Below are 12,905 nucleotides of genomic sequence, written 5' to 3'. Positions count from 1 at the left end.
TTTCTGAGTAGTTTTTCATGAATATATTGAACATCATTAGCTTCCTCTGCACATATTCTCCAACGCTGACGGACCACGTCTGGGAAACACTTAAAGCGTGACCTGTTCATTTCCACAGCGGCTCAAGACATTAAATTACATGCGTGTGTGCCTGAAACTCCGGTTATGGTCCATAACGACTCCTATTTGTGGCACAGCTTCAGCAATGAAGGGGGATAAAATGGCTCTTCACTGACGAGCTGAAGATAAGTGAAAAGAAAAACATTCACATCCACGCACAAACACACATAATCATACAAACAATCACTGTCCATTCAGGTCTGCAGATATATCAGTTGGGCTTATTCTGCAAACAGATTTATGTTAGTGAGGTAAATTGAGGTCTAGATTAATTTGGCACTGGTATATCAGGCTGACAGTCTGTGTGTGACTCTGTATGCAGAAGTGTGTGTGGAGGCGTAGAGGAATGTCTATGCATGTTGGTGCATAGGGGTAAATGGGAATATTGTAGGGTGTTTACATTCAAAGCAAATGGAAGCACTTGTGTTTGATTTTATTATTCAACAGAAAAACGGGCAAACCGCTTGTCAGGATGCATCTGACACAAACAAATGGCTCCTGAGTTCACGCATACATACGCAATTTACGCTTTGATGCCTGCACACTCCTCCTCACATGCCTCTTTCTGCATGTATTTTTCATTGTTTAAAATAATTATCCTGACAGAGCGCAGGGAGGTGTGAAGAAAGGCAAGCAAGCCCACGCAGACACCTGCACTCACAGGGTTCCTATGCGATCTTGCGTAAGCTCTAAAGTTGACAAATTCGCAGCATTCATTATCTCAATCCCATCACACCGGTAGCTCTCAAAACGAAGGCCGCTCGAGGTGATTGTATCATTTCCTGGTAGTGACTTAAGCCCGCGAGGCAGATCAATAACTCAGCACACACACACACGCTCAGAGTGTCCCAGGATCAATGGATATTAGTTACCTCTGTGTTGATTTTACTACAGGAGAGTCCTGTCAGAGTTTCCTGCAGCCTCCTCCTCTCTTCATTAGTGCTGCACGTTACTGGAAATGATGCACATATATGAAAAAATGCAGGAATTCTCTCGATTTGGGAAAAATTAACCATTCTAGAGTGATTGGAGTGATTTAGTAGTGGATGCATTTGTGTAGAAAATATCCATCCATTCTCTACACACCGCTTTGTCCTCACTAGGGTCGCAGGGGGTGCTGGAGTCTATCTGACTCGGGCGAAGGCAGGGGACACCCTGGACAGGTCGCCAGTCTGTCACAGGGCTGTAGAAAATGGATAACTTTTAAATTAGGTGGAGTAACGCAAGTTTGGAAGTGGCAGATGCATCCGAAATGTTGTTTTGCTTCGGATAGCGTTACATCTCATCATACAGAGCTTTGTGGTGCAGATTTAAATGTTCACACAGCAATTTCCCTGACATTTTTCTCTAGAATTCATTGTTCTGTCCGTAATGCCAAGTCGTCCTGGCCCACATGCAGCTAAACCGGTCCAACCTCCGCTGCGTTTCACAGATGGCATAAGGTTCATCTGCTGAAATGTTGTGTTTTCTTTCCTTCAAACACAGCAGCTTTCATCGAAACCAGACTTTACTGTCGTCCATCCATTTTATATAGCCTTCCTGCTCCCCCCACATGATCTTTAAGTAAACTGCAGATGGGCAGTAATGTTTGTTGCTGCAGCTTCCTCGACAGCTCCAGCATGCTGTTGAGCCTGACGGTGGACTCTCAAACACTGACGATGATCTGTAGTTACTCAGGAGTTACCTTGGGTTCATGGTGACCTCGTGGAATAATGCACGCCTCGCTTTTATATGAATCTTTGTCGGTTGACTGCTTTGCAACGGTCTTGAATTTTTTTTCCCATCTGTACACATTTTCGGTGGAATCCTGACTCTTAGAGGTGGTTTTGTGACCTTTTCCAGTCCAAAAAGCATCGACGAAAACCTCCATTGTTTGTGCCGTGATATGTTCCCACAAACATGTATTGTGATGTTCACACTCTGATGGATCCCTGTTCTTCAAATGAAACAGGATCACATGACACTGAGGTGAGAAAACTGGCAGTGCAATGTAGAAAAATGCACCGGAGGGCTTGAATACCTCTATCTGGAAAGAATTAATGATTATAGAATCATTGGGGTGATTTTGGTAGGGGAGTGAATCTGCATCAAAAATAAAAAATCTTCTTAAATAAAGCTGGAAAAAAACCCCATTTGGAACCTTTCTTATTTTGTGTAACATTGGAAGAGGCAGCCAAAATAGCGTTTTCCTTTGGTTGGCATTCGAAACTGACTTTGCATTCGTCATGCAGAGCTTTGAGGTGCTGATGTAAATGCTAAAAAGAAATAGCTGTGTGCAACATCATCCTAAACATTACCATACGACTGACATTGCACTTGTCTTTGTAGCTAAATCTTCATTTTCAGTGCTTTTCTGCTGTTTTCTTGCTGTGCAGATGTTCAGTTTGCATGTCAACAAACTTCACATCTTTTGGATAAAGTTAAGAAATATATAAAAATCAGTGTATCCAAGAAAATCAGAGCAAATTACCTTCTGTCAGAGAGACTTCTCTTGTAGATTAGTCACGGAAAATGAGAAAGTTGCTGCAAGATGTCGATGCTGAACTGATTTATTGTGCAGCCCTGCTAACAATAAGCCGCCCACCTGCAGGTAAAAGTGTAAACGTGTTTGTGCGTGCAGTTAAAAACCGCCTGGATGTAGCATTAGCACATAGCTCCTGATGGTTAATGATGATTGCTGCAGTGGGTGATGTTAATGCCGAGGTGTTTGTGTGGGCCTGGATGTGTGTCAGCCAGGGGTCACTCCTCCTCCTGCCTGCATTCGTATCCTCCCTCTCTTTTTCCTCTCACCTCTGTTCCTGTGTGGAGGCATATTACTGAGGCAAATTGGGGCCAATAGACTCTGTCACTGCATGACCCGGGACTCACCAAACAGAAAAAAGGAGCGCGGCGGAAAGAGAGAAAAAGGCAAATAGAGGGGACGAATGGAGGGGAGGGGGAAGAGACGAAGCAAAGGAGAGAAAAAAGAGAGTGAAGTGAATTGAAGGAGGAGCAATAGAAAGAAAAGGCAAGGACAGCAAAGAAAAAGAAGAGGAGGATGTGGACGGAGGGTGGGAAAGAAGCAGGGAAGGAGGGAAAGGGAGAAAGAAGTGACAACCTCAAATTAAATTCCCATCATGTCAGTGTAGAACAGAATTCAATAGTGTTTATTGGCAGCCCCTAGCCTGAGGGAAATTACATTCTGAAGCAGAGCATGGCATGAATGCACACACACACACACACACACACACACACACACACACACACTTCAACACATACACACACACACACAAGCGAGAGCACACATCTATTGTACACAAAAAAAGAAGCCTTGTGGCTGATGTGAGCATGCAGACAAGCGATTTATTCCCTCAGGTGTGTGTACCATTTGCACATGTATCCGTCTGTCCATTTATACGTGTGTGTGTGTGTGTTTTGTCCGGAACTTTCTTCTTCGCCGACGTGCAAAAGTTGTGCATTTTAGATGCTCGGTGTTTCTGTCTGTCAACCTCCGCTTTTCTCTGCAGTCAGACTATTTGCCATTACAGCACATAAGCAGGTTTCTATTATAGCGGCTGTATTAAATGTGTCCCCAGGCTCAAGTTGCCATGAGCACAGGGCTTCATTGGCTTTGTCCAACCTCGAGCAGCAGCAGCAGCAGCAGCAGCATCGAAAGGCGACGTACCTTAATGGGAAGCCGTTTAACAGTTTTTATGCAGAGCACATGTAGAGGCTATTATTGCTGATGTCTCTGGGATGCAGATTCGCTCTAAATGGCTAACAATCTGCCGCTCTCTGCTCCCCTCCTCCTCTATCTCCGGCCCCTCCAACCCCTTTATGTCTCTGTCTGTTTGTGCCTCTATCTTCCACTCTCTCATTTCTCTTTTCCAATCCCTCCAATGCGCTCACTCAATTCTTTCCATCTCTCTCTTTCTCCAGGAATGCGCAGAGAGGGCTTTGGGCTGCTCAGCGGAGGATCTGAAGGCTCTTTTCTACTGTGAGCTGTGTGACAAGCAGTACCTCAGACACCAGGAGTTTGACAACCACATCAACTCCTACGACCACGCACACAAACAGGTACACGAGCTGCACCAGACACGCACCGCTATACGTCGAAAGAGACGCACAACCGGGCACGCTTTTTTGTATTTTTTTTTGGCTTTTTTTTTTTGTAATCACTTGCTGTAGAATTTGACTGTGTTTGTACTATGTGTGTTGATGGAAAACGCTACTTCACATTTCCATGTCAATCTGCCCATTGGGTACAGTTTCCCAGCAGGTAACAGTAGGAGTGTGACAACCGAATCATCTCTTACAAGCTCACACACTGAGGTGGAACGCCTCCACTCAAGGCAGACACATAAGCAAAACGTACAGCATATGCACACTTATAGGACTGCGGTGACGCATTAGAGCTCCATTCTGACACGCTGATATCTTTCAAATAAGATTAAACTGACTTTCTTGATCAAATGCAAAGAGATTGAAGCCACGGCAGTTAAAAACAAGTTACAAACACTAGATGAAAATGAGATTCTGCTATTTATGTTACAGCAGCAAGCATAAAATGTGCAAAAATAACAACAAAATTGAGCATATATTGTAGATATTTTGTGACAACCAAATCATCTCTTACAAGCACACACACTGAAGTGGAACGCCTCAACTCAAGGCAGACAAATAAGCACAAATATACACACTTACAGCATTTTAGAGCTCAATTCTAACACGCTGATATCTTTAAAACTCACTTTATTGATCAAATACAAAGCAATTGAAGCCATGGAAGCTAAAAACAAATTGCAAACACCAGAAGAAAATAATAATAAGATTCAGCAATGTTTGTTATAGTAGCAGGCATGGCATGTGCAAAAATATCAACAAAATTCAACATATATTTTGTTTTTTCTGACATTATTAAAGCCCATAATGTAAAAAAAAAAGAAAAAAGAACACAGTATACAACACAAATTGGGTGTGCAATATCAGTTAAATGTCAAATAATCAAGATTGCATCACCATAACTGGAAGTTAAACAGAAGGTATTTGCTCTTATGTAAATTTAAAAACGAGCAGTTTAGATTTACAGTAATAAAAATACAAGTCAGACAGTAGGAACAAATGTTTGTCATTTTGATTTAATGAGATTCGAATCTTTTATTTGTCCATCATATGACAGATTTAATCCACTTCAGCATGCATGAGATCAAAGTTCTGTCATTCTTCAGAAGCTTATTTTTGTCAGCTGCTCTTTGCTGGAGGATTTCTGTTGCTCTACCTTTCTCTTTGAAATTCCCCAAAGATGTTCTTTTGGATTCAAGTCAGGCGACGTGCTTGTCCAGGTCATAGCTTTCACTTCTTTCTTTTTTTAGAAAATCTTGTGTGATGTTGTGCTTTGGATGGTTCACATTCTGGAATATTTCACTTCCGCAGACTGGGAATCATCTTGTCTGTCAATATTTTGGTTAACCCTCAGACATTCATCTATAAATATCACCTCCTTAACACATCCTCTACTCATGCAGCTCCGTATCATCATGCTCCCTCCTCCGTGCTTCACTGTCAGAACTATGGATTCACTGTGGTAGTCCTGGTCAGGTTCACATCAAACATGTTGGACTCCACCTGAGCAAAATACATTGATCTTGGTCTAACCTAATCAATGAATATGCTTCTAACATTCATGAGGCTTCTTTTCATCTTCTTTAGCAAAATGTCATCTTGTAGTTTTTGGCTGAAAAGCAAGAAAATGTTGTTTTCTGGGATGTTTTCATAGAGGTTATGCCATGATTTACTTTCCTTCTTACACTGAACTGTCATTGAAAGTAGTAGTAGAAAGTACTTACATGTCTGTTTTCATAGCTTTTTCATTATCCGTGGTGTTATTTTAGGAGAACAACCACTGCAGCTCTGATTAGTGGTACTATGGCTCCTTCTATGCCTCCTGATTACTACTGCAACTGTGTTTCCACTGATTGTTAGTCAGTCACTGATCTTCCTGCATTCTTCTCCATAATTGAGAAGTCTCGCAAGCAGATTGTTAAGTTTCTGTAGCAATTCTATTCCATGTGGAGCCATGATGCCGACATAGATGGGCTAATTGGAAATCACAGGTGTACTCAGTTTAGTGTCAGTGATCGCAGATTTAAATTGCAAATTTACTTTAGTTGCACTGAGTTTCTACTTTCTGATCTGAATTTTTAATATACACTACCATTCAAATGTCAAAGGTCACCCAGACAATTTTATGTCTTCCATGAAAACTCCCACTTTTATTCATGTGCTAACATAATTGTACTAATCATCAGTTAGCTTTTCAACACCATTAGCTAACACAATGTAGCATTAGAACACAGGAGTGATGGTTGCTGGAAATATTCCTCTGATATTCCATTAAAAATCAGCTGTTTCCAGCTAGAATAGTCATTTACCACATTAACAATGTCTACTGTCGATCCTCAGGGCCAGTGACCCCCTAATTAACTTATTCAGCTGTCAGGGAATCACCGGACCAGCTCTCCATCCTATGGGTCCAGTTCTACTGCCCCCTGAGATCTTACTCAGAGGGATGCTGCAGAACTGTTAAGCTGGTAGACGAGGAAAATTCGCCTTTTCTCACTGCCTTCATCCAGACGCCTATCCCTGCTTCCTCTGATAATTAATTTAACCGAGTAGCCACTTCGGTAAAGTTAAACTTAATCACCAGACACGCCCGTTAACGGCAGCTTTTCCTCTCATGGATCTTGCACTTGTTAAGTTGCTAGGTTAATTCAGAGGTTATGGACATATAGACAACCTCTAGGATATGTTTATACTGGGCCAACCTGGCCCCCATGACTAGGTAACCTTTCAGAACCTCTACTATTGTTATGCACGCTGTAATCTGACTTTTTACATCCAGGGAAAATATTCATAATTAGTGACTGTGATAGGGATAAAGTGAATTTCCAATCTGTGAACTTTAATTGCAGGAAAAATGTTTATTATATTTTAGCAAGGGCAAAAAAATAGCCAATAAATCATCAGATAAATAATCAAACATCCCTATTCTTTCAATTGTTTAACACGACTCATAAGTGGAACTATGCTTTCATAAAAGAGAAGTAATAATCACCCAGATTCCATAATTTGGAGGGAGAGCAGGCACGGTGTGGCCACACCCGGCTGCTCACCTGAGACCCGACGAGTGTTTGAGACCCGCCGGGGCCCAGGGGGAAGTGGACGAGGGTCCAGACCAGATTTAGATCTGCATATATCCATTTTTGTTGTTTGGTACAGTATTCCTCACATGGAAAATAGAGTTCAGTAATGTTCCTTCAGACAGCATTATTTCCAGATCACAGTTCTGTAATCCTCCAACACTGCAGAAAACGCAGTACTTTGGTCCATAATTCCATCAGAACAGTTATTCCTTTGCCGATCATGTTGAATTCCCCGTCCGAGTTACGTGGTAATCATCCCCTGTGCTCAGACTGATGTCTGGATTGCACCCAGGCAGATACCCGCAACAATCTCCCAACTTGCGTCTCGATCAGATGCAATTTATAGTTTACTGAACCTTATGCATATGCCATGACTCCATGATCTCATACTAAATTAACTTGAGCAATAACTTCATCTCTACCCCCTCCCAACTCGCACACTTGCCCCATACACTGACCGCATGATCACCTCCACTTTTAAGGAACTGAAACTGTCTGTTTTGGACTGTCCAGACAGCCCATCTTGCCCCCCGATCTCTCCTGTCTGCAACTCAGCACAGGCTCCTGATCAGGAAATGGAAAAGCGGATGTCAGCCTCTAACTGTCGCTGGCATCCCATTGTGCAATCTTTTGGACAATGTGTACAGACTTATTAAAAAACCCAATCTATTTTGAGTCTAGTGACCCTTACTGTGAACACTTGACCCTAGTTCACTTAACTCTTGACTTCTCACCTCATAACAGTAGTCAAAACTCTTTCTAAAACACCTCAGTTTCATAGTAATCAAAACTCTTAAAAGCATTCCCATTTCATAAAGCATAAGTTCCTCTTTTTAGTCAAATCTGTCAAACACATCAGTTTCCTATGGTAACCAAAAACATCACTTTTCACAGTGAGCTGCTCTTCTGATTTGGTTACTTCTTAAACAAAGATTATCAAGACAACCTTTCAAAAATAATCAAACCATCACTTTTTACAGTGAGACACACTTCTGATTTCTACACTGTTTCAACATTAAAGAATGTAAGAATAGACACTTGGTGAGACCAAACACATTCATTAGGTTATGGCATAATCTGATCATAAATCACAGGTTATAATATCACAATGTTCCCTTATTTAGCTGTTGTTCTGTCAGAGTCTCCCCTTTGTGGCTGATTCTGGGATCTCATATCTCCATGCGTCACAACACTACACTGAATTTCTGATTCATTTAATGTTATCTTCAATGCTTTTCTTTCAAACTGAGGACATTTCTAAGTGACCCCAAACTTTGAACGATAGTGTATGTGTTTCTAAACTTTTAGTTTTTGTATGTTCAACTAAGAAGTTCTGCAACTATAATTTTGAATAATTTGACATTTAAGTGAGTGATTTTGCACACTTTGCACTTCTGTTTCATAATGAATATAACTACATACCTTTTCAAACTGCACTAAACAAGGAAATATTTCAGGTTTTGTCAGCTATATGGGCTATACATGAATCCTATAGTAGATAGGGATGTTAGTTATGACTGAGTAGACTTCTATTTGATCTAATTTGCTGTCAGAACCGTTATCAACAAATGTTATAAAACTCTAACATCAGATGTTGAAATAGCATTTTATTTAAGCATGTTTACTGCTTCTGTCTCAGAACCTAAATAGAATATTCATCTCATTTAGCGGGCTATTAAAAGCACAGCAGAGCACACCAAGGTGATAACACAAAGTTAACTATGTTTTCTGAGCTGTTAAATGGGTCTCTGGGACCCCAAACAGAACATTTGTGTTAATTTTTCACGAAACATAAAGTGAATAAAATAAATAATTACAACAAACAGCAACCAAAGGAAAACGGGGGAAAAAGTCATCACGTGTACATTATTTAAGTTTTGCCAGTTTTCAGAGTCACACATTTATGATACAAGAAGATTCCCTTTTTTCTCTGGTCCAAAATTTAGAGCAGTTAATTTGTATGCATCTGGTACACAAGGGTGCTTTTGCAATTCACTTTTATTCCTACATTTTTAGATATATTTTTTAACTTCCTTCAAAAGAAGAAATAAATATTCTGCACCAAATAAAACATGAAGCTATTAGTCACAGCTCAAGCATGATTCTGTTATTCTGGTTTGGACAAGATGAGGCCAATGGACCATTAGGAAAAGCCCCGGCAGCAGGTTTTCTCCTGAGTTCGGCTTTCACATCCATTTTCATAGACAACCTCCACTCTGGACTAACAAGCTGAAGGTTCTGCTGATAGCTCATTCTCCTACAGCTATCTGTTGTCATGCCAAGACATACACTCCCATGCACAAGCGTACAGACACGCACTTAGCCGTGTACACACTCCGTCCTCAACGCACAGGCAATCTCTCAACCAAGCCAAGCCGCATCCCACTTCTGAACGCCCACACTATGCATCATGAAATAAACATTAAATAAGACTGTTCCTCCTCTGTCATTGTTCTTTGAAAATGAATTGAAGCAACTGCAGGCCAATGTTAATGCTTTGTTTTAGCCAGCGGCAGGCACATGAAACGATGTGCATGAGGCACTGAGCTGACAGTAGCCACTGGCACAGTAGGAACACACACACTCACACACACACACTCACAAATACAGGAATGCATGCACACTCTGCCTACAGAGCAGACAACAGATGAAATTCTAGCTGAAGACAGCTTCCCTGCAGGAGTATTGGCTTTGGAGAATGGAACCTGATTGCGTTTTCTTCGTCTCTTTTTCCTGTCATCGATTCAGGGATAAACATGCCTGAATGCCCGGCTTTATCAGCATTGACTGCTGATTACAAAAAATTGCTCATTACAACAGAATCGCACACCCCTTTAAATAAACGAGCAATCGGCACATTAGCATGGCCCCTCACATGCTACCTAAGAATACATCATCCCTCCCTCTGAGGCCCTCGTGGATATGAATCAACTCTGACTCATCCATAGTTGCCTCAGCCTGAGCTCTCCTTAACACATCTAAAGGAATATTGATCGAGGTTTTGACAGACGCATTGAGTTTCACAGCACATAGCTCGACTGGCATGTTGGAGAGCAGCCGCGATATTGCTTCCCGCTGTTTGGGACATGACATCACCTCTGAAGGCAAAAGCATTCGCTTTAAAGGAAGAAATATATGTCTTGCCCCCGTGCGCTCGGTGAGAATGTTTTCTAGTTTGTTTGGCTCTAAATTTAGCTACAGGTTTGCCTGCAGTGGGAGCTGTTTTAAGAGAGAACAATAAGTTGGCAGAGTGCAAGAGGAAGCAGGCAGCAAGTGTTCGGGCCCAGGTGTTCTGTTGTTTCTCTCTCCTGGACAGTTCCAGTCACTGTCTGTTGGGTGAATCCACTGCGCTGTCCGTGGTGCTGAAGTAGCAAACTGACATTCTGTGAATAACAATAGAAGTAATTTTTTACACAATACATTTGCCAATTTAATTTCACAAATATTTACTGCAAATAACGATAAAATAAAAAAAATTGCAAAAGAAATGAGTTTTTTTTATATTAAGTCTTTTTAAAATTATTTTTATTTCCTTTTATTTCAAGAGAAAAAATAGTCCTGGAAATATATTCATTAAAATGTAACAATTAGTCATTATTACCAGAAAATGAGTATTGATTTTATGAATAATTTTACATAGATTTGTTTGTTGAAAGAAATGTTTACAGAGTAGAAATTTAGAATTTTATCATCTGAATTTTAATCAGCATATATTATCTACAAGTGATTTTGAATAAATAAATTTCTCATTTTAAAAATTATTTTATATTCAATTTATTTTTTACAAAAACAAAGGCATAAGCAAAAACTTACTCCTTTTAATTTAAGAGAAAAAAAACAAATCTAAGCGATTTTGGTTCTGTAACAGATTTTTTTTAATAGGAAATATATTGTATAATTACAGAAATTTTCACAGTAGAAATGTTGAATTAATGTGTTTTAATCAATATATATTATCTATAAGTAATTGTACATAATACAATTTCAAGTGTTTGAAGAATTTTTTAATTTTTTGACATTTAAAGACATTTGCAAATTTTATTTTCCTTTTTATTTCAGAAATTAAACTTTTACAGTGAAGTTTAATTCCATGAATATATTCATTCAAATTTAACACAATTAGTGACAACAGAAAAAAAGAAAAGAAAATGGTTTTGTAGTTTTGCAGATTAGTTTTAAAAATAGGAGATATCTTCCATAATTACAGAAGTTTTCTCAGTAGAAATGTTGAATTAATGTGTTTTAATCAGCATATTTTATCTATTAGTAGCTGCATAGCAATACATTTTCCATTTTAAATAATGGAATTCCATTTAATTTGAAAGATGAAGCTGTTTAATATGTCATATCATTATATAGATTATATATATTTAACAGTTTCATATATATAAATTCATTTAATTTAAATAAAATTTATTCTATATCTATCTCAGACTTCCAGACTTTCATCCTGTATATTTACACATGCTGTATTTTTGCAGCAAAAATCTTCAATATGTTTTAATGAAAATAATGGTTTTATCAGTACAGTTATCTGTCTGTCTGTCTGTCTGCAGTATTTCTGGAGCTCAAACTGCAGGACTTTTACATTATTTTGCAGCCCTTGCTCCTTTGACTGTAGCCTATATACTCCATAGAGTAGAGTCAGCTTCATGGTCAAGCAGCAGTGTGTAGCCGAGGAAGAGCCACAGAAACGCAGAAACACGCTGCTGCCTGTAGCATTTCAATGGAATTCCTTTGAATGATCACTCAATAGCGTATATGCCGCTGAAATTACATCCCACACCACCTCTACAGCAGAACAACACAGAGGAGACGTGACTGGAGGTGCAGTTTTCACAAAAGATGTTTGTTGTGAAATGAGGAAGTAACATGAGTGCACTCACCTCGCATGTGCACTTCTTTCTTTTTTTTACTGCTGTTTCACTGAGTAATAGTTTCTAACGTTGACGGAGAATTACCACATGAGATGCCATCAAACGCATGACCGTCACATGGCGTAAAACCACTGACGGGATATTTTAAACCCTGCATCAGATGTGCTGCAGAACATATATCCTAACTGCAGTCTTAGCAGTTTAATAAATGTATAGTTTTAAATTGCAATTTTCTTTTGAAATTGATGAATTACTCATTATTGGTTTCTACTTTCTAAACGATGTTGTGTGCACTTAATGTCTACATCTATTAAAGGAACACGCCTATACAAGTACATATTTAGCCTCATAGCAGTCCTATTATCCCTCTGTACACCAAGTAGCTAATGCATTTTTGATGTTTCTGTCACATTTTTACTCATTGTGAGGCTCATCTTTCACTGTAAAATAAAGTCCTGCACCTCTATGAAAGCAGAACAACCTTAGCTAAAAGTAAAGAGAACTAAAAATGTCTTTTACACAGGATGACACACTGATATCATAAAAACAAAAGGTGAAAGTTCAATAGCTTTGATTATTTCTTTTTCAAATCTATAAAAAATGGAATCAACATGTACAGCTTTTTACAAATGTCCACAGATGTCACCAATACTGAAAAAAATGTGGCTCTACACAATATAGATATTTATCATCTGAATTTGTTTCCATACTCGTCTCCTATCTGCTT

General features: G+C 39.5%; 1 protein-coding gene across 1 annotated transcript in view; it reads left to right on the top strand.

The window, feature by feature from the left end:
* LOC110952957 (G patch domain-containing protein 8) overlaps nt 1–12,905 on the top strand; it is a 65,619-nt gene that overhangs the window by 38,460 nt on the left and 14,254 nt on the right. Inside the window, exon 3 of the mRNA XM_022196732.2 lies at nt 4,039–4,176. Coding sequence (XP_022052424.2) covers nt 4,039–4,176 — 138 coding nt within the window. The remainder of the gene's footprint in view (nt 1–4,038; nt 4,177–12,905) is intronic.

Source organism: Acanthochromis polyacanthus, chromosome 12 (assembly GCF_021347895.1).
Source record: "Acanthochromis polyacanthus isolate Apoly-LR-REF ecotype Palm Island chromosome 12, KAUST_Apoly_ChrSc, whole genome shotgun sequence".
In the NCBI taxonomy this organism is placed as follows: domain Eukaryota; kingdom Metazoa; phylum Chordata; class Actinopteri; family Pomacentridae; genus Acanthochromis; species Acanthochromis polyacanthus.
Note: the sequence above shows the minus strand (reverse complement) of the source record. Positions and strands in the feature narration are given on the sequence as shown.